Here is a 22,835-nt window from a genome sequence, read left to right on the forward strand (position 1 = left end):
AAATGAAAATGTCGAAGTGTGATGTACGGCGAGAGAACACACTGGCACGATAGGTGGCGCTGGCACAACGCGATAGGTGGCGCTAGGGTGCCTACATGTGCGGAAACATGTAGGCACCCTAGGTGGCGCCAGTGTATTCTCTCGTCGTGAAAGGTTTGAAAAGCCTTCAAGGCACACGGTCCTGAGGAGACTTCAGGGTGTGAACGGGCCTTTATTCGAGCTTTTGTTCTTTCATGACGTGGTACGCGTCGCGGGTCGGTTTTTGGCAAAAGTTATTTTATGCTTCTGGGTACCGTTTCCTCGCTTCCCTGAGAACTTCTTCAATGAAATCTTGTGACGGGCGCGTTAACGCATCAGAAATAGTCGCCGATTAGTTACAGTTTTCTGCAAAAAACTGAGATTAAAGGGACAGCCACGATTGTGTTTCACGTCAAAGTTGTGCAGCGACTAGCGGGTACTCTAAGAAAACGCGTCCCCTTTACACGAGTCAGATCAGTGTCTCTTAAAGTTAATAAAAAATTGTGAGCAAAATCAACAATAAACAGATTAATAACTTACTTGACCGGTATAGTTGCTTAATTCTCTAACTTATTGGCTGATTGGTTGATTAGCAAAAACGTATTGATCGATTGGTTGGCTGGCCGACCTGTTAAATAATGCTTAATGAACTGGATCAGCTACTGACCTATTAGATAACTCAAGGGTTTTGTACTTGCGGCTCGTGGGCCGCACGTGGCCCTCTGAAAGCCACCGTTCTCATGTCTCAAGTCATACAGCCTCATCTATACTGATAAAGCGTGGCAGATCGCCACGAAACGCGGCCGCTGAAAGTGAAAAGGTAGAGCGGAAAAACAACGGATGAGAGGAGAGCCATCTAACGGGCGCCCCGCTGCGCCAAGACGCCGAAACACACTTGTTCCGATCGATGGAATGTCCGCTCGTGCTTCTCGTGTTCTCCGCGTTACCGCTTCTTTTCTCGTCGGATTTGAAAACCATGTTTCTGGTACTCGCCGCTCCAATAGCTGTGCGCTGACAACAGGGCCCTCGAGAAATGCTCCGTGCTACCAGATCCTCACGCTCCAAATCTGCGACTGGCACTCTATGGCTATGTCGTCGAACTTACGGACTTTGTGAGTATAGAGGAGGCTAAGCTCGAGCGCTAGAAATGGCACGCGCCATAATGATCTCATGGCGCCGATTCATTTCTGCCCGAAACTTGGCTCTGCTGTTCTAACGTATCCACCTAGTTTATAATGTTCTCTTATTATTTTCCTTGTGTTTCTTTTCAATTTGTGCTTTCTAGCTTTTTGTCATGTTAATCACCTGCATGCCAATGCGCTACTATACAGGCTGCAAGCGCGATCGCTCTTTGCTCAAGGACGTTTGTCGGATGCACGAACTCTTGCCCAGCGGGAACAACTTCCAAATATAAAGTTACCGGTCTGGGATTATCACCTGAAAACAAAAACATATCAACATTGAAATGCATGTTGTCTCTCACGGAGCTGCTATCGCATAAAGACATTATTTTACACATGTTGAGGTCGATTCATTCACGAAGCAACGGGAACGGCAGCGTGCTTCCTCACATGTTTCGATAAAAATTCCAACACGTTAGCAGGGCAATGTCTCTTTGATTCTTGTTATCACATCAGGTAAGGGCCCAAAGTAGTCCTATATATACACCAAAGCTAATGCTGCCACTTGCAAATGTGCGACTTAATAAAAGTAGAGAGGGCGAGGCGCCTTATCAATAAAACCCCCTGACCTACGCCCTCCCCCCTTTCCCTCTACGCTGAACCTCGACATTTTGGGGGTGGGCTGTCTGGCACCTACGCTAAAATCAGTTTGAGACCCCTGATATAATTGATTGAATAATCAATTTTATTTTTTTTATTTGAGGAGGAATGTTGAATAAGTGAGTTTATTTATATATTTATTTATTTATTGAAATACCTTAAAGGTCCTTCTGGGAAGGTCATTACATAAGGGGGGGGGGATAAGTACATCATATATGAAACACACAAAAAATAATAAAATAAAAACATGCACAGCATTGCAAACATATAAAAAATCGTAAATCAAGCAACAAAAAATAAAATCCTCCACAGTATTGCCAACATACAAGAAATCGTGTCATACAATACCTAAATGGCTGCTGATAAGAGAACGAAAGCTATGAGGGTTAGTCTCGGTGACGATGTGCTCTGTTAGATCATTCCACCACACTGCTTTTTTTTGGGAAAGAAAGAATGCAAAAAAAAGAAGTGCGGCAGGTAAAACGGTCAATCTTACATGAGTGATTAAGACGAGGTGTAACAAAATGCGACTGTATTAAGGTGCCTTGACTGAGAAATGCTGCATAGTAAATGCGATGAAAAAGGCATAAGCAAGAAAGCTTGCGTCTTAAGGCCAGTTCTGGAAGGTCGGCTTTCTGTTTTAATAAGGTGACGCTGGAATGTCGAGATTAGTCAGAAAAAATGAAACGCGCGACACGGTTTTGGAAGGCTTCTATTTCAGTGATCAAATATGCTTGGTGAGGATCCCAGATGCTCTATGCGTACTCAAGTTTCGGCCGAATCAATGAAAGGTACGCAGTTTTATTTAAGTGAGGAGGAGCACAACGAAGTGTATGTTCCTTCGTAGCCCAAAGAACGATTGCACGATGATAACAGTGACCGAATATGTACCTTCCAGGAGAGATGCGAGTCGACGTGAACGCCTAAGTATTTATAAGAGGAAACAGACTCAACAACGTTAGAATCACTAAAATAGTTATGAAAAAAAAAAGGTCTTTTTCTAACAAATGATGTGAGCTTGCATTTAGAAGGGTTAAGCTTCATGAGCCCAGTCGAGCACCACAATGATAGGTTAGTGAGGTCATGTTGTAGTTTCATGCTATCTTCTTCGCTAGAAATTTGCCTGTAGACAACGGAGTCGTCCGCAAAAATACGGATGCGGGAGGGAATACACGAAGGTAAGTCCTTAATATATATTAAGAAAAGCAAGGGTCCAAGGACGGAGCCTTGAGGAACACCCGAAGACACAGGAATAGAAGTTGAACCTTGAGAGTTCACGACCGTGTACTGACTTCGATCAGAAAGCCAGTCTTTGATCCACAGGATGATGTTACTATCTAATTTCAGATGGGTAAGTTTTTGCAACAGACGCTTATGTGGGACCCGGTCGAACGCTTTGGCGAAATCAAGAAAAATAACATCAATTTGGAAACCGAAGTCAATAGAAAGATGGATATCATGAATGAATCCTGCGAGTTGAGTCTCGCAGGAATGACCCTTCCGGAACCCATGCTGGTAATTAAGAATTAATTGATTTCCCTTTAAAAAGCAAATGATGTTCGAATGTACTCTATGTTCAAAATATTTGAGGCTATGCTTGTAATGGATATAGGCCGATAGATTAAGGGGGAGCTGCGGTCACCTGATTTAAATAACCGGATAATTTTAACGACCTTCCAGTCACTAGGAACTGGATGAGAAAGCAAAGATTTTGAAAAAATTGCGGACAATATGACACTGGAAATTGTTTTAGTATTCATTAAAACCTTCGAATTAATTTCGTCCTCGCCACTCGAAGAAGAAACCTTCAAGTTATCAATTAGTTTTACAACACCAGATGAATTAATCGTTACACTTTTCAGTTGATCCTGTTAAAAAAAAAAAAACGTATCCAAAATAGGCAGGGCTGTATTCTCACATGAAAATACTGCAGAAAAAGCAGAATTCAAAACACGAGCACTTTCGAGGTCAAATAAATAATGCCCTGATATATCAATAAGATTTAATGCATCAGCCGATTTAGGATTTATTACTGTTGAAAATGTTTCTGCGGTTTGTACGCAACATATTAGGGAGAGTGATTTGGTAGTAAACATTTCTAGTTAGGGCAACTTTTTGCTTATATTCTGCTTTGCACTCATATGGTATGCATGCCAGTCGGAGGAACTGTCACGGCATTAGGCACGCCTGAATAGACGTTTTTTTCTTATTCCCTAGGCGCCTCAGGCTTGCATCATACCACGAGAAACATTTGACGTCTTCGTGAAAATAACAGGAATATGCTTATAAATAAGATATTTCAATTTATTTTTATATAGCTCCCTGTTTTGCTCAATGTGCGGCTTTCGAAGTTATGCAAGAAAACCTGTTAAAAAAAAGTGCCATTTCGCTGTTTATTTTATCGTAGTTAGCCCGGTCATAACTTCTAATGGGTTTCCGAATGGTTTCCTTCCTTGTTACTGGGAGAGTGATTTGCGCAAACAGGACGTTGTGATCAGATAACCCTGGAAGGGGAGTAATTGGATGAAACAAGTCGGGTTGTGTAGTCGAGATGAGGTCAAGAATATCCGAGGTCGAAGGAGTGGAGCGTGTAGGTATCGTTACAAGCTGCGAGAGGTTGAAGTCAAGGCAAGCCTCGATGAAACTTTCACACTCAGCAATGTTACCCTGACAAGAAGGTTGACTTTGAGACCAATCTATAGAAGGGTAATTAAAATCACAGGAAATTATAAAGCAGCAGCCAAGAAACCGTAATGACAAATCACAAAGTATATCATGAAAAGCTAAAACAAAGCCCAATTTATAATCAGGAGGTCTGTAACAGTCGCGAAACACAACAGTAGCATATTTTGTTTTTAAGGAAAACCATGCATTCTCTAAACACGTGTCAACGCAGTACCAGCTTATTTGCTGATTAACCTAGTGATTATTGACTAACTGTTTTGCAAATTTTTGTACGTGAATGGATATATCAACCCATTTGCGGCTGATCAGGCTACTGAAGGACCTGAATATTTTTTTTCATTTATTTGAATTTATATAATTTATAAAAAAATTTACTGATTCCACTTATTCATCGATCTATATTCAAAGAAAGCTGTAAGATATATTTTTCACAAATACGGTCGTCATGACTCGCCAACAGAGCTCCTCAGAAAAGCCTGACTAGTGTCCATTGCTAATCGAGCAAAAATTGGTCGATTGAAATTTTTGTAACTCTTTTAAAGTACTAATTTAAATTGACAAAACGAAGTATGTAAAGCTTTCGGAAGCAAGAACCACTAGAAACAAGCACAGCAATACGCTCGTTGAGTATCCCTTTAAAGGGATACTGAAGCGAAAGTTGAAATACGCCTGTTATGGTCAGAAATAGGTTTAATATGATCAAAGATATCCGTAAATCATAATCGCGCGTTTGTATTTTGAAAGGATGGCTATATTTTTCACCCTGAGGGGCCCGATTGAGCGCGCGCTCAAAAATCAGCCATCGGAGTGCGCGATGCGTCTTGGGATATTGGGCGCATTCGTGACGTCACTTGTGCCAGCCGGGTAAGGCTACGGCGTGGATGTTATGGTTACGAACGTTGCCACTTGGTGGCGCGTCGACGATTTACGACCTGTGACAACGTGGCTGTTTGAGATGTGCAAGGGCTGCACGCACGCTGCACCACGGCTAGTCGGCAACCACGGCACCACTGACAAAACCAGTTCTGAGGCCGGATTCTCAAAGCGAACTTACGACGAAAAAAGTGCGTACGACAAATTTGAGAGAAAACCCGTATTCTCGAAACGAAATTGTCGTAACTTTTGCACAGATTACGACAGAATCCTACGATAGCTCGGCAGCTGTCTTACGCACTTTTTACGATCAAATCAACATGGCCGACAGCGTCGCTCAGTTACTTGGTAGCGACGACCAACGGACATTTATTTTTCTACGTGCTCTTCTCGTGCGTCCCGACTTCAACCAGCAAGAAAAAAGGGAAGGAGTAGTTGAAACAGATGACGACGATCAAGAACGCAGGATCCACAAACACCCGAGAAGATCTACAGCGGCCACGATTCCTCGACCAAGCGAGCTCGGCAGAATATAAAAGGCATAGCAGCAACACCGACTCGGCGCACCGTTGCTCCGGCGGTCCTTGGCCAAGACCGTCTGCCCATGACCGACTGGCCTGCTGAATGGAATATGGCCGCATGACCCTTGTGGACCCTTCCTGGATGAATAGTTTGATCCCTGAACTAAATTTCAGAGGTTAATCTTTTCCCCTTGTCATCTCGATCTCCTTGTTTTCCGAGACAGCGGTGACGAACGCTGTCGTCGAAAAGGGACTCTCATCGATTCTATCTCCTTGTTTTGTGTGATATTGAGCTCAAATAAACGCCATAAAGATTACCTTCGCAACACGTTATGTACGCTTTGTTGTTAGTATGCCATTTTTATTCTGACACGACGCTACGTCACTGTCGAGCTATAGCAGTTCGCGGGAGCTACGCGATGTCGGTTCAACCTTTCTTTGCCGAGTGTCATGTCAGTATCGAGTTTCAGTCGTAAAAGATCGGACCAGGAGAGCTTACCGAAACGCGGTCTAACAGAGCGAATTCAGCACTTCGATCAAACGCGCGTGTCCGCTCCGAGTGTGAACAGGTGTTTGCGTGGCTCTTGCTGACACTCTCGTAGTTCAAACGTATCTTTTTTAACGTCGGCTCGCAGCTCCCGACTCGCAGCAACTAACACCGGCCGTGCCAGAAGCATGCTCGGGTCTTGTCGTGCAAAGAGCCGCAACGAGAACGAGCTCACTGTGGCCACTTACGCTTTGGCTTTCACCGCCAAGGCTTTGCAAACGCGTTCAGGCCTAGGCTAATTCTGCCGGCATGCCGTATTGCCGCAGAACGGCGCTGCTCCTATGCCACAAGGGATGTCACGAGAACTTCCCACCATCCACCAGATGTGAATTTGAAATCGTTTAATTAGGTTTAAAATTAGTTCTCCTGTGTTTTACTCCGCGATATTGATATTTCCGAGGTGGTGCCTGTCCCTAGCCCATATTTATGCAGAAAGATCGGCGCTAGAATTTCGTTTCCGTACCCCCTTTAATATTAACAGTTTCAGATACTCACTTCCTCCTCCAGCTATAAGATATTGGAACAAAACTGATGCAGTTTTTTTTAGTTATGCAAGTGTTGACATGTTTATTGGTGCCATTGAAGACCAACTAATTTGTGAACCTAAGACTTGGTATGTTATTTATTAGGCGCGCAACCTTTTTTTTTTACTTTTGGTCATTTCAAATTGTATATTTGTGATTTATATCTTACCCCAATGCCTGCTATAATCCCTAGAAAGATTGGCAGTATTCTAAATTAAGTAAAGAAATAAATATTGTCACTGTCACACCCGGCAATATTATGTGACAGTGAGATATTTATTTAATATTATATAAAACTGTCATATTTCTGGACAAATCTCTAAAGTAAAAATCCAAGGGCCGTACAACCTTCATTTGGTTATCAAAAGTAACCTGCAAAAGAATGAATACTATCGTGCATTCCTGAAACTCAGCTTTGTGTAGCGAAAGTTGCCCACTGAGTAGACAAACGATTTTCTTATTCTGTTTTCACTACGAGAGAATTAAAGCAAGAAACAAAATGGAGCAAGCGGACGCGAAAATAAAGAGCGACCCAGTTTCTGAGCAGGTCTTTCAATGGTAGAAGTTTCCTCCACCTCCGTCCCCCAGACAGCCGTGATCGTATAGTGGTTAGTACCTTGCGTTGTGGCCGCAATAACCCAGGTTCGAATCCTGGTCACGGCAGAAGTTTTTTTTTACTCCCAATTATTTTTTTTTTCGAATTACTACACAAGCCGCCGCATGATCGAATATTTTTCTATACGTGCCTCCCCTCAATAAGACACGAGAACCTGATAGATTCCAATTATATGGTATTGTTAACGTTTGTAACGGGCTGAAGTTGAGTTTGTTCTTATCGATCCTTGCGGAAATGGTCAGTACAAGTGGTATGCTCTGTATCGAACAAAGCTTATTCCATGTGTATGCTTATTTCCCTTCTTCGTTGTGTGTACCATTATTATTCCGTTCAGATGGTCATCTCCGTAAGGTTTATTAAAATTTGTCATACAATTCCAACGTATTGACGTCGATGAAAATGTTATTATGCATATGTTTCTCACTCTCGAGGCATTCTATCGTCGACTGGTACGAAGACAAAAGGAATACTAAATCCGGGGGTCGCACAGCTCATAAATCTTACAAAACACAGTCTGCAGACACAGGCCACCACAATATCCGGGATTCGAATGCCGCCGTGCCAAGTTTCCTCGTAGAACTCCTTGCCATGCGGCATTCGAAGCACGGATCTCGCGGTGACTCGCGTTTGAATCTGTATGCAGTGCATGCTCTCTTTTGTATGATGTATAAGGAGTGGGACCCCGGCTATACGGCCCAGATGTGAGGCCGACGTTTAATTATCAAGAACTGAGAAAAAAAAAAGAGAATGGTCAAACAAAACAAAATTATTTTTCTCTGATTTATATTATCTTCTAATCGACACACTCGGCAATAGACCATTTGCTATATTACCGAAGCATCAAGGAGAATACAGACATTTGTGTTCCACATGCCACACGCGCACGCTTTCCCCGTATAAAAGATTCAAAGTAAATAACCAAAATAAAGGGTTGACGAACGCCCATGCAAGATGCAATTTGTTTTAGTTTTTTGCTTGAGAAAATTTTCTACTGCTGAGACCAGCACGTGCGGCGCGTGGAACATTATTCCCTAGATTCTCCTTGATGCTTGAGTAATATAGCAATAGGTCGAATCTGACTGGTTCACGACAATCGAGAAAAAACTAAAAAAACTTCCCCAGTTCCCAAGTCACGTTCTTTTCAATGGCACGAGTTTTCTCTACCTCCGTTCGCCTGATAGTCGTGATCGTATAGTGATTAGTACCTTGCGTTGTTTTGACCTCAAGAAGTTCCAAACCTGGTTACACCAACTCCTTTTGTTTTATCCGTTCTATAGACCCTTTGACACCCTCCGGATTACAGCCGCCGTTGCTGACCTCTTAGCGAGAAACCAAGTTACAGAATCGGGCGTTAGCGATGCTTCATAAAGGAATATGCTGCGGAAAAAGACAAAGTATAGCCTAGAATGGGAGTAACCCCTCCTGCTGTGGTAACTAGTAAAGGCAAGTAAACGGAATAAGAGAAAACAAAAAAAGAAGATCGATTATGGCGGCGCCCATGCACAGCTGCTGCAAAGCGTTTATAGTTTTATTTTCGACATTCACAAAACTTTCTTGCCGGGGAAAAAATGCACGCTTGGGCACATCGTAGACGGTACTTAAGATACACATAAAAAGGCGTGTAGCTAACTTTATGTAGTACTTTCAAAATTAAAGCGTTCACTTATTGTTTCAAAATAACTATGTTGCGAAAACCTGAGCAATCTGTTGCTTGGTGATAATGCAATTCATGCAAAAGTGCAAGCGAGCTGGACAAGGATGACAATAATATTCTCTAGAGAAGGGGCAACAAGAAGGACAAAAAACAAACACAAAACTCCAAACACGGCTAGGTGACTGGTGCGCGACCGAAATAATCTACGTGGTCCTGGTATCGAGCAAGGGACCTCTCCATTTCCAGTGCAGCGCTTTACCAACTGAGTTAACCAGAAACTAGACGTCAGTAGAGCAAACAGGTTTTATCAGCTGCCACAAGTCCAACATCGACACGGGTGAACGGCCTACATTTTAAGATTACGGTGATATTGTCATTAATGCTAAGGTGCACGCGAGCTGGACAAGAATGACGTTTTTCGTCTGAACAATTTGTTACCTTTTTATTTTTTTAATAGTTCTCTTAGTTAATTCACCTTTTTGGCATTCCTTCAAATGGTTTTGGACCTTATCGCTTTAATGTCGTTATTTCATAGCGCACTGGTTACTCAACTGTATATAAAATACCCCCCTACAAAAAAACGTCCCGGTTTCCCAGGTGTTTTTTTCACCATGTGACGCGACTAGAGCAGTGCTTGACGAAATACTCGATAAAACTATTTAAGTTAAGTTACTAAACACCTGCTTCATAAAGTATTTAAAATACTACTCAAGTTACTTTCACTGTAAAGTATCTTGAGGAGAGTACAAATACTTAGAAATGTAATTCAATTACTTTTGAAGATACTTCCGCATTGCGTAATTTGTAACGACGTCAGCGACAAGCACAATTATACAGTTCCGGAAATCTAGTTTACCAGAATATTTTATTAACAAACAACATAACAAAACTGCAAAAAAAAAAAAAAAAAGCATTGCAGGGTTATTTTATGCAGTCCATCTATAAGGAGCAGGGTATCACTGATACATGTTATAAGACATTTCTGGGACAAGAAAAAAAAGGTCACTTCAGTTATGATGACATCGTTGAATATCACGCCCTGCGGCATGCGGCGCACCTTAGGCGCATCGTTTAACTACAGTCCATATTCCCTATATGAGGAGTTAACTATAAACGAACTTAGGATACGGAAATCAGTGAATGGAAAACAATGATAGCCCACATAATAAATAGCCACAGCACTGGTCGCTCCAGAGTTGTACGTAACGCGTTACAAGCAATGGATTACTTGTAATCGATTACATTTTACTGCAGTTTTGTAATGGTTCAATTACTTCCTTTAAGGAGTAATGATTCTACTAATTGAATTACTTTTTCGCCCGAAATTCCCCAACTCAATTTTTCTCAATTTTTGGGGGGAGGGGGAAGGGGGGGGGGGGTAGGTGTGCTGGAGTACTCAGCTCTGGGTAACGTTCAAGTTTTTTTGTTGTTTTTTTCGAAATTACTGAGCTCGGGACCTTCAGCATTACTAGGCCACTTCACTATGCTACGTTTCTTGGGTATTTTTGTTTTTCTGGATACACCAGTGACTATGTCTGGGTATGAAAAATGACCTTATCCAGCCTCTTGTGAGTAATGTATTTAAAGAGAGCTATTTTTATTTTATTTTTTTCACGAGACGGATTGGGCGTGTTGGTGCCACTCACTCAGCACTAAACAAAAACTGTCAAGGCTTTCTTTTTTTTTTTCTTATTTTCGGAACAACTAAGCGCGAGACCCCAAGAATTATGCTATCATAATAAAGAAAGAGTTGAATGAAAAGTAACGTACGTGGGAAGTAATCGATTACTTTAGAGTAATTTTTTATTATTTTTAGGCTGGAATTTTAATCGTAATTGGTTACTTTTTAACAGTGAAGTAATCGTAATTGTAATCGATTACTTTTTTCAGTAACGTGTACAAGTGTGGGTTCCGCCTTTTTCAAGTAGTTTGCGTTCAGAAAAGCACTCAACGTTGGGGTACGCTTTGTTGGCATTTTGAGAGGTCCGATCCTGCTCGTAGTTCGTTTCCTGTCCTGTTCCCTGCTTATCAATGTTCGCTTATCGACAGTGTTCGCGAGAGCAATAAGTGCCGGACTGACAGCAAAACGAAGAAAAATATAACTTCGACGTTTTCTTGTAGCGGGGTCAAATGTACAACAAGCAAAAAAAAAGTCTTCTTTTGTGTTCACTTCTATTTTTTTTTTCTATTTGTTATTTTCTTGATACTGAAGTCTACACTGCTGTCTTGGGTTGTTTTCCGTTCTGTGTTGCGCCTCAGCCGTGGCAATTTTTACTTCCGTAAAATTACCCGCTTGTTTCATGATTTTTGGAGAGAAACTTTGGGAAACAAAAGACGCCTTTGGGAAGGAGAGAGGAAAACCTTCACTGTATGAACTTTGGGGCGAAATATCAGTCACAATCGGCACAAAAGCGATCTTTTCACGAGCTCTATCGAAGACACCGTAGCTTATCGGTGCTAACAACAGGATTTGGCTGCTCGAAACAATGTTCACGTTTGCTCGTGCCACGCCGACGCCACTTCATACCGAAAAACTGTGAAAATGGCGGAATGTCAAAAATGTATTTGAGATAATGAGTACAAGATACTTGGAATTGTAATTAAAATACAGTATCAAATACTCTCGATCAAAAGCATTTTCAAGATACCAAAATACTTCAAAAAGTATTTGAAATGCAGCATCTTGAGTACAGTATTTGAGATAGGCACAAGTCTGGACTAGACACTAAAGCAGCAGTCAAAGTAACGTCACTTCGACCAGTTTTTTTTCTTTTTCGTCGGATCAGTGACTTCATTTATCACCAGGCTCCACTGAGGTGCCAAGTGAGGGACGTAAAAAGTGCTTTCCGACCTTTTTTATTTACTTTTATAATAATTAAAACAATCCTCATCACAGCGAGACAATATCGCTGATCTTCTCACGCCATGTCAAGAGCTTGTGGTGTCTCAATTGAGTTACCCAAAACTAAGCACATTTTCGGAATAACCACGCAGGCTTTGCTCGTCCCGGCATGGAAAGTTACTATCTCTAAATTCAAAGATAGTTATTCAGAAAGCGGAAAATAAAGGTTATGCCAAAGACAACATCCAAATTTTCCGCGCTCTCGAGTGGGATGACGTCAAGCGTTGTATAACTTGCAAAAGTCGAGTAGACAGTCTAAAAAAGCAGTATTTTGCGCATTTTGTTTTGTTTTACCGGCGTGAGCTCAACCATCATTTATTTCGCACCATAAAGCATCTTGTTATTCTTCGGGCACAAGCTGTACTGACCCTGGATTACGACGTCTGACATCACGTTTTCAGTTTCCCGTAGAGTCCCTCCAACCCAATTCGGAACTCTAAAAACTTTGCCGAAAAAAGAAATTATTGTCGCTCGCAATTTAAGTTCCTAGTTCAGATGTGTGTACAAATGCGCTGAACCTAGTTTGAGGCAAATCAGTGTAACAATAAAAATTTCGCCGAAGCTCAGATTTGATGTTGAGAAACAACAGTGTGGCCAACGACATCCGCGCCACCCTAGGTAAGCAAATGGCGGCGGACAAACGTCACCAGCCCACAATGTCACGTGACTCGAATGGACAAATGAAAGCTGATTAGAACCTCTGCGTTTGAGTGTAATCGAGTGCATTATGCTCGCCTGTAACCGCTTACAATGGGAGAGCACACTGTCACACTGGTACCATCTATCGTTCGTGTCCTTCGGGGACGACCACGCTGATTCAAAAGGGTTTGGTGCAACAAAATACTAAATACGAAACACATATCCTAATTTCTCTTTCATCATTTTTTCACTGTGGGCTGGAAATACTTCTGACAATGTTATGAGCGAAAACTTCTCGTGAATTGTAAGTAGATTAGAACTCGCAAGTCGCGCAAAACCTTCAGTCTATTTATACGCAGTACCAGGGCTCCCTTATCGATGGCGTGAAACCGGTTCGGAGAAGAGCGCCGATATGCAGAGCGCAGGCACGAATCTCGCCCATCTTCGTCCCCCGGACAGCCGTGATCGTATAGTGGTTAGTACCTTGCGTTGTGGCCGCAATAACCCAGGTTCGAATCCTGGTCACGGCAGCGTTTTGTGTTTACTTTTTTTTTTTAATTTTAAATGAAAATGTCGGAGTGTGATGTTCGGCGAGAGAGCACGCTGGCGCTATCCATCCGGAGACCCTGCAACTGCATTTCACTAGAGCGAAGGATTTACCAAGTTCTGCGGTATTTGCGAGGTTAGATGTACGAACTACGTAGAGCCACTGACTAAGCTACCCTTCAGAGTAAACGACACTTTGGTTGCCAGTTATCTGAAGCCTTAACAAAAATCGCAGGAAACGCTATTCCGTCTTCCAGAAATGTTGAAATACTTCTTGACAGAACAAAGCAATTTCGTCTGAGCTTCCTAACACCCTACTGAAGCTAAGAAACTCGCTTTTTTTTTTAATTGTGACGATCGGCAGTTGCGTCTGCTCTGCACTAAGCACAATATGGAGGCGCCCACTATCAGATCGGGGAACGGAGTAACGTTACTGTGAGCGCAGCTCATTTAGTGACTCTAGTACTACCTTGGAAAAGCGGTCGTTCATAATATTAACCAAAGTTCGTCAAGCAAAAAAAGATAAATAATAATAATAATACGCGAAACAAAATAAAAACAAAAAAAGGGAAATTTACGGAACTGCCAAGTTCCGTAAATTTCCTTTTTTGCGATAGGTGTGTTAACGCGATAGGAGGCGCTAGGGTGCCTACATGTGCGGAAACATGTAGGCACCCTAGGTGGCACCATTGTATTCTCTCGTCGTGAAAGGTTTGAAGAGGCTTCAAGGCATACGGTCCTAAGGTGACTTCAGGGTGTGAACGGGCCTTTATTCGAGCTTTCGTTCTTTTATGACGTGATATACGTCTTCTGTCGGTTTTGGCAAAAGTTATTTTATGCTTTTGGGTACCGTTTCCTCGCTTTCCTGATAATTTCTTCAATGATCTCTTGTGACGGCCGCGTTAACGCATCGGAAATAGTCGCCGATTGGTTACAGTTTTCTGCCACACTGAGATTAAAGAGGCAGTCACGATTGTGTTTCACGTCAAAGTTGTGCAGCGACTAGCGGGTAATCTGAGCAAACGCATCCCCCTCACACGAGCCACATAAAAATTGTGAACAAAATGAACTATAAAAAGATGAATAACTTACTTGACCGGTATAGGTTCTTAATTCTCTAACTTATTGGCTAATTGGTTGATTATCAAAAACGTATTGATCGTAGCCGACCTGTTAAATAATGCTTAATGAACTGGATTAACTACCGACCTATCATATAACTCAAGGGTTTCGTACTTGCGGCTCGCGGGTCGCACGTGGCCCTCTGCTCGCTGGGACGCGGCCCGCAGGAAGCCGGCTGCGAGCCCCCGTTCCCATGTCTCGAGTCATAGCCTCATCTATACTGATAAAGCCTGGCAGATTGCCACGAAACGCGGCCGCTGAAAGTGAAAAGGCAGAGCGGCAAACAACGGATGAAAGGAGAGCTATGTAACGGGCGCCCCACTGCGGCGAGACGCCGAAACACACTTGTTTCGAGCGATGGAATGTCCGCTCGTGCTTCTCGTGTTCTCCGCGTTACTGCTTCTTTTCTCGTCAGATTTGAAAACCATGTTTCGGGTACTCGCCGCTGCAAAAGTTGTGCGCTGACTACAGTGCCCTCGAGAAATGCTCCGTGCTACCAGATCCTCGCGCTCCAAAGCTGCGACTGGCACTCTATGGCTATGTCATCGAACTTACGGACTTTGTGAGTATAGAGGAGGCTAAGCACGAGCACTAATGGCACGCGCGATAATGATCTCATGGCGCCGATTCATTTCTGCCCGAAACTTGGCTCTGCTGTTCTAACGTATCCACCTAGTTTATAATGTTCTCTTATTATTTTCCTTGTGTTTCTTTTCAATTTGTGCTTTCTAGCTTTTTGTCATGTTAATCACCTGCATGCCAATGCGCTACTATATAGGCTGCAAGCGCGAGCTCTTTGCTCAAGGACGTTCGTCGAATGCACGAACTCTCGCCCAGCGGGAACAATTCTGCCAAAGATAAAATTACAGGCTTGGGATTGTCACCTCAAAACAGAAAATATCACCATTAAAATGCATCTAGTCTCTCACGCTGCTGCTATTTAAATCGTCAAGAAACCCTAATATGTCACATGAGGACATTATTTTACACTTGTTGATTTCGATTCATTCACGAGTGGATTCAGCAACGGGAACGACAGCGTGCTTCCTAACTTGATTTAATAAAAAAAAATTTTCAGCACGTTAGCGGGGCGATGCCCGTTTAATTTTTGTCATCACATGGGTAAGGGCCTGAAGCAGTCCAATAAATAGATCAAAGCTAATGATGTCACTTGCAAAAGTGCGAGTTCATAAACGTAGAGACGACGAGGCACCTTATCTATAAAACCTCCTGATTTACTCCCCTCCCTCCCCTTTCCCTCTACGCTGAACCTCGACATTTTGGGGGTGGGCTGTCTGGCACGTACGCTCAAATCAGTTTGAGACCCCTGATATAATTGATTGAATAATCATTTTTAAATTTCTTACGTGAAGATGAATGTTGGATAACTTAGTTATTTCGGTACTAGCTTATTTAGTTATTAACTTACTGATTATTGACTAATTGCTTTGTGGATTTTTGTACGTGAATGGATATATCAACCTACTGTGGCTGATGAACCTACTGAATGACCTGAATATTTTTTTATTTATTTCAATTTAGACAATTTATATAAAAATCTACTGATCCCACTGATTCATCGATCTATAATCAAAGAAAGCGGCAAGATAGATTTTTCATGATTCGCCATGATTCGCCAACAAAGCTCATAAGAAAAGCCTGACTTGCTGCTCAATCAAAACTTGGTCGATTAAATTTTTTCTACCTCTGTTAAATTACTTATATAAAATTGACAAAACGAAGCATGTAAAGCCTTCGGAAGTAAGAACCACTAGACACAAGCACAACAATACGCTCGCTGAGTATTCCTTTAATATTAACAGTTTCAGATACTATAAGATATCTGAACAAAACAAAGGCAGTTTCTTTTAGTTATGCAAGTGTTAACATGTTTATTGGTGCCATTGAAAACCAACTAATTCGACAATCTAAGACTTGGTATGTTATTTATTAGACGCGCGCCTTTTTTTCGTTCTTTATTTAATCTTGGTTAACTCAAATTGTATATTTGTGATTTCTCTTTTACCCCAGTGCCTGCTATAATCCCTAGAAAGATTGGCAGTATTCTGAAATAAATAAAAAAAAAATATTATCACTGTCACACCTGGCAGTATTATATGTCTCTGGCCACATAACTCACCTGCACAAAAGGCATTATAGTATCTTTCATGACTTTTTAAAACAAATCTGCATAGCCTAAAAAAACACCATGTATACTGAAAGGTCGGGGCAGCAAAAATCCATCCATAAGCCCGCATTTGCATATTGAAATCGCAATATATACACAAGCGAGAGCCAGTTGCAATATTCTCGTCGGGGAATGGAAGGACGAATATAACCCGCGCAGCAACTTCGAGCGCTTCCGTTGGTACTTATGGCCCATAAGTACCAACGGAAGTGCTCGAAGTTGCTGCCGGGGTTATGGGTAACAAAAACATAGAGGCAAGTGGCACCGTTTCATAAAACGCAACAGCGGAAATGTTGTAACTTACCGATGGACGAAGACAGAATAAAACAATTAAAACTGGGACAACACAACCACATCTTTCAACTAGCAACAGACGAGATCTGTTGCTAGTTGAAAGATGTGGTTGTGTTGCCCCAGTTTTAATTGTTTTATTGTTTCTTCATCCATCACTTCAACCAACACGCTCTTCTCCCAAGTGTTACTTACCGATTGATTGACTGGTTGATTTCTGACGACCGTGGTGTCTCCACCCCTTCAGGTGGTGCTCAGCCACATCGTGGATGGCCTGGTGCCCACGGGCTCGTTCCAGTCCCCGAAGCTGAGCTACGACCTGGTCAGCGAGCGAGCCCACCCACTCCGCGTGCGGATGCGTGGCTCCAACTTGACCGTGAATGGGGTGCACGTCCTTCGACCGGACCTGTTGGCCAGGGACGGCATCGTGCACTGCGTCAACGGAGTGCTGCTGCCGCCCAGCACGGAGCCAGGGAAGGGCGCCGGAGGCAACTAGCCGCGGGTCATCACCAGTGCATTCATTAGTGAACGCCATCACTAGTGAATCCACACAGCGCCAGCTACCTTGCGTCAGTATGCTGCCGCCAGCGAATCTCAAAGCGTTTTACAACCAGCGCTGTGCAAACATGAGGCGTTACCAAGACGGACGCGTCTGTCGCTTTGCGTCGACTCTCGAGCTTCAGCGTGTTTGCTGCTTGGGGCGGGCCGGGCATCCACTAGCGATGACGTCATTATCAGGGATGTGTCTCCTATGCTGTTAGCCCGACAGTGAGAGGGGGAACCATTAAAGGGGCGGTGCAATGATTTTAACACTGAACGAATGTGCAGCTTGTATTTTTTATATTGTTTACTTCGGCATAAGTAAGAGAAAAAGTGCCACCATACCCCAAAATACCTCTATTTCGCTGCGTAATCGTAAAATTAAAAAAACGCTTTTTTTCCCAACCTGCGGCATGGTGGCCGCAAATGGAACCTGTGGTGGCCGCAAATGGAACCTGTGGTGTGACGTCATTCGGAGTGGTTTTTGTAAGTGATAGTGTTAAGCAATTCTAAGTTTGATTTATGGTTAAGTTTAAAAAATCTCGTTGTTTAGGCATGCAGAAACGCTTCAAAAGCCTAATATTGCCGCTAAAAGGGTACGAATTATTTGTGGCGCCATCTACCGCAAGTCAACAAAACCTGCCGTCGCCGTCATCCGTCGACACCTGAGGCGCCTACGGCGGCTACACGAGCAACCCGGACGTTTTGTCTTTCCCTCGCTCGACGGAGTGCATTGGTCGTGGTCCGTAGTATCGTGGTATCGTTATTGTTACTGGTGTCTCGACCTCGACTTCGACTTCGACTGCCCGCCGCGTCGCAAACATCTTGCGCTCGACGTCGCTGAGGCCGTCCGCCCATGCCGCCATGTTGGTCGGGAATCGGCGGGAGAGCGGGAGAGCGGGAGAGCGGCGAGCCTGGCGAGCCGACGAGCGCTAGGAAAACGGAAGCCAGAAGAACCCAACCGGAAGCCAACGCCACTCCGAATGACGTCACAGGCGAAGCTGGTGCCGCTTCAATGTTGAGTTGAGAGGTGCCAGAGATACCAGTTTCTCTTATTTTTTTTTTTTTTTAATAAAAACTAGGGCAAGCAGGAAAGAATAGTTTTCGGTCCTTCGTTTTATATGTGGCCGGGATCAATTCCCGCAATTAATTAGCCAAAGTCCGCAAATTGTTGCACCGCCCCTTTAAAGCGCGTTAAATTGTTGTCTCGCCCCCTCCTCCTCTCTCCCCCTCCCCCTAAACAGCTGTCCAAACAGCACACGCTTTTTTAATAAAAAATAATTAATATTTTAGTGTTACTTTATCTCGATTTTTGATGTCAAATTCTGCGAAGGTTTGGAGATATATCCTTTACAGAAATGACACTCCTGGTAGTTTTATTATTCAAGATAAGTGTGTTAGTGGCCCTGTGGTTATCTCTAATAGCTTTAATAAATATTTTTACTCAGTTTTTATTTTTGACAACTGCATTTAACCTAGTTTTCGTTAAGATATTGTGTTTAGTTCGTTAGCAAATATCCAGGTTAGTGTTGACGGTGTGCGCAATTTGCTCTTGAAGCTTGACAACAAAAATTGTTCAAGCCCGGATAATAGAATTCCTTTTTGCATCGTTATTCTGATTGGACATCGGGATAGTTAGCTATTATTTTCCAGAAGTCACTTTCCTCCGGAACGGTATCTCTAGTTTAGATATCAACAAGAATAGTCCCTATACACAAACATGGTAACAAACAGAGCCTTAATAATTATAGACAAATTTATCTTACGCCTTCATCCAGTAAAATTCTTGAACACATAGTATATAAATACATTTCTTAGTATCCTACGAGCAATTAATTTATTTGTCGACAGCCTGGTTTCCGCCGACATTTTGCAACCACTACGGAACTTGTGGAACTCACTCGTGACATCGCTTTATCCTTGGATAAACGAGGACAAGTTGACGACATTTTCATTGATTAGTCAAAGGCTTTGGACAAAGTATCGCACCCCAAGTTACTTTTGAAGTTAAAAGCAATCCTCTTTTACTAGACTGAATTTTTGAGTACCTGAATTACAGCTCGCAGTTTTCTTCATTTTGCGAATGCCTTCTCTTCGGAGGTTTCGGTTAGTTCAAATGTGCCGCAAGGATCGGTGTTAGGTCCTCTTTTATTTATTTCATAATCAATCATGTTGTTGAAAACATACCGGTCAAAGTTCGTCTTTATACTGATGACAGCATTCTGTACAATGATATTACGTCCATTATTGATCACTTCTTACTTAACGAATCTTTCCTGCGCTTTCTTGCTTTCTTAGTTAGAGTAGGGAATGGCAAATAGACTTAAATTTTGACAAGACTATATGAGATTTGTACATAAAACATGGCACCTTGTTTTTGGTTATGGTATTGATAATGTACTTTTAAACGAAGTTAGCGAGTTTAAATACTGTTAGGAAAATCGACGGTTTAAAATCCCAGCTTTCGGCGTTCAACGTTCCATCGCCATCCGTCCTTTTTCTCGCGCCTTCTTCCTGTCCTCCTTTTCGTCGTCTTCTCATTCACAGCACCGCCACAACACTGCCCACCGACAACACATGAACCTCGTCCCGAGGATGTGCAAAACAATATATTCAGTCAGGTTGATAGGGAACCAGCCGATCAAAATGAACTACGTGAACTTTCCAGCTTAGCAGTTGCCGAACCCGGTGCACGACGTCGTTTAGTCGCTGGACAACTTCGTAGGGGCCTTCCCAATTGGGCTGAAGTTTCGGGCAGCGACCTTTGGTGCGGCGTGGCTGGTGCAGTCACACTTTGTCTCCAGGCTGGAGTATGCGACCCGAGCAGCTTCGATTAGCGGGTTTTTGCACTTTCACTGCTCAGGTGCAAATGTCTTCGTGCAAAATCGTGCACACAGTTCAGTTTCGTTCGCAGGTGGTGGGAGTAGTCAGAGTAAAGAACTCTGCGTGTTGTCTCACGCGATGGAAGCACTGGCGTGCCAAAAGTAATGTCCGCAGGCAGCCTTAGCTCCCGGCCCATTAACAACATCGCTGGCTTGTAGCTTGTCTCACTATGAACGGCTGACCGGTAGGAAAGTAGGAAGAATGGAATTAGAGTGTCCCAGTTGTCCTGGTGCTCGTTAACGAAGAGCGAAAGGTATTGCTTGAGTGAGCGGTTGAGCCTTTCTACCATGCCATTCGACTGAGGATGCAAGGGCGTGGTTCTCGTCTTCCTGACTCCGAGTGTCTCACAGATGCTCTTGAACACTTGCGACTCAAAAGTCCGACCCTGATCAGAATGAATTTCCAGCGGTACCCCGTATCTTGAAACGATGTCTTCCGTCAAGATCCTCGTTACAGCGTCTGCGTCGTACGTTCGTACTGGAAACGCTTCTGGCCATTTGGTAAAGTAGTCAGCAATGACTGTGACGTACCGATTTCCTTGTGTCGTTTTCGGTAGTGGACCTATCAACATCAATGGCCACTCTTTCAAACGGGACACCGACGTTGTAGGTTACCATCCTCCCTCGGCTTCGTGATGGTGGTCCTTTACGCGACGCACAGGGGTCGCACTTCTTACACCATTCGCGCACATCTCGGGTTGATCCAAACCAATAGAACCTTTCTCGAACTCGTTGTAGGGTCTTGTATATCCCAAGATGTCCGCCAGCAGGGCTGTCATGAAGTTCTCGCAAGACGGTGTCGACACGGACTTGAGGTAAAATGAGCCGAAGCGTGCTGTTTCTTCCGTCTTTGCTCTCCCAGCAACGATACAGCAATCCATCCTGTGGAATGAGAAAATCCCATTGTGCCCAGTATGCTTTCACGACGCTGTTGTATGGTGCAACCACGTTCCCAGCTGGGTACTTCTCCCACCCGCTTCCACCGCAAAATAGGTTGCAAATTGCTATTGTTTTCTTGAAGCACACGGAGAACAACTGCAGTCCAGTTTGTCGGGTCTTGGTCATCTTGCTGGTGTTCTACCATCGCAGGGCACGTAGTCGTTTGGGAAGACGACAACGGTTGGCAGTCCAATGGAAGGCGCTGCTCGCTTTTCAGGCATGGGCGACAGTTGCCAGACAAGCAAGGTCGCCGCGAAAGTGCGTCGGCGTTTGCATGTCCCTTGCCGGGTCTATGCTCAATCCTGAACTCGTATTGTGCCAGCCGCTCTAACCACCTAGCTACTTGGCCTTTCGGGTTCTTGAAGTTTAAAAGCCAAGTGAGGGATGCATGATCAGTCCTTAAAGGGGCCCTGCATTGACTTTTTGACTGGTTTTTAATTTGCACTGAACCTGAGCGTACTGAACGTAGTAACTCAATCCAACTTTTCTTTTCTCAAATTTCGCTTTATTTTAAAAGTTACAGGCAAATTAGACTTACAAAAACAAGCAAAAAATAACCTCCTTCATGACGCCGTAGGTCCTGGCTTGAGTGGCCTTGAACTAGAGGAGGAGTAGTGAGCTCATCGAGCGCACACGGCTGCCGCACTTCCTGTCGACGGCTCTAGAGGGCGCCACTAAAGCACGTGTTGGATAGGCTGTATGAAGCGGGCGGCCAGGGCAGCTCGCATTGCATTTGCTGCGCGACTAAACACTAATTCGGCATAACATTTTATTGGCCACAAACGACAGCAAACACGGGGTAAAGATCAGTTCAGAACGGGAGCCACTTCGCGCTGACGCACCGCCAAATGGCCAAATCGCCAGCAGGGCCCGCGCCGAAGGCCTTCGGAACGCTCGGAACCGGTCGGATTCTTGAGCCGGTATACGACCACAGCGCCGCCGCGTACATCCGGGACCTTTCTACGCTCCTCGTATGCCATAGTCTCATCCCACTAGCCTTTTCTAGTATGCGCCGTTTTTTTCCGCCGCTTGGTGGCGGGTTTGTCGACGGGTCATTTCTCGTTTCCGTACTTTCTAAACTGCATTTGTTTCTTTTCTGATCTAAAATAGTGAACAAAAACTACTTTCACACATAATTGAAACGGTTCGCGACACTTATATTTTGTATCTCGACTAAAAAAAAGCTCTTAGCGGCTTTGACCAGTGGCAAGCCCAGGACCAAAGACGTCACATTTTGCGCGCTTTCGGTACCGCGGGTCGCCCTCGTCGGTGGAGGAGGTTTCCGCGTCATCCGTTTAAAATATGACGCACTGATATTTCGTTACTCTCTCCGTGCCCGCTGGCTTGCCCCAACCTCAAGAGACGTGGAAACCGCAAAAAAGGTAGACGCTTAAATATGATTGCAGGGCCCCTTTAAGAGGAACTTTGTGCCGTACAAGTAATGATGGAAATGGGTCACGGCTTTTACAACTGCCAAGAGCTCCCTTCTCGTAACGCAGTAGTTCTGTTCTGCCCTGTTTAGAACTTTGCTATAGTACGCAATTACTTTTTCGGAGCCATCCTGAAT

At 43.6% G+C, this 22,835-nt stretch overlaps 1 protein-coding gene and 2 non-coding genes across 3 annotated transcripts in view; all 3 read left to right on the plus strand.

Moving 5' to 3' along the window:
* LOC8026203 (transforming growth factor-beta-induced protein ig-h3-like) overlaps window positions 1–17,403 on the plus strand; it is a 137,659-nt gene extending 120,256 nt beyond the window's left edge. Inside the window, exon 7 of the mRNA XM_040208402.1 lies at window positions 17,155–17,403. Within this exon, the coding sequence (XP_040064336.1) occupies window positions 17,155–17,403 (249 nt within the window). The remainder of the gene's footprint in view (window positions 1–17,154) is intronic.
* On the plus strand, window positions 7,541–7,612 carry Trnah-gug. Its single transcript has one exon. It is a non-coding gene; the product is annotated as a tRNA-His (tRNA).
* Trnah-gug lies at window positions 13,219–13,290 on the plus strand. Its single transcript has one exon. It is a non-coding gene; the product is annotated as a tRNA-His (tRNA).
* Window positions 17,404–22,835: the final 5,432 nt, after the last annotated feature.

The sequence above is a fragment of the Ixodes scapularis genome, unplaced genomic scaffold, assembly GCF_016920785.2.
Source record: "Ixodes scapularis isolate PalLabHiFi unplaced genomic scaffold, ASM1692078v2 PGA_scaffold48__2_contigs__length_671460, whole genome shotgun sequence".
NCBI lineage: Eukaryota > Metazoa > Arthropoda > Arachnida > Ixodida > Ixodidae > Ixodes > Ixodes scapularis.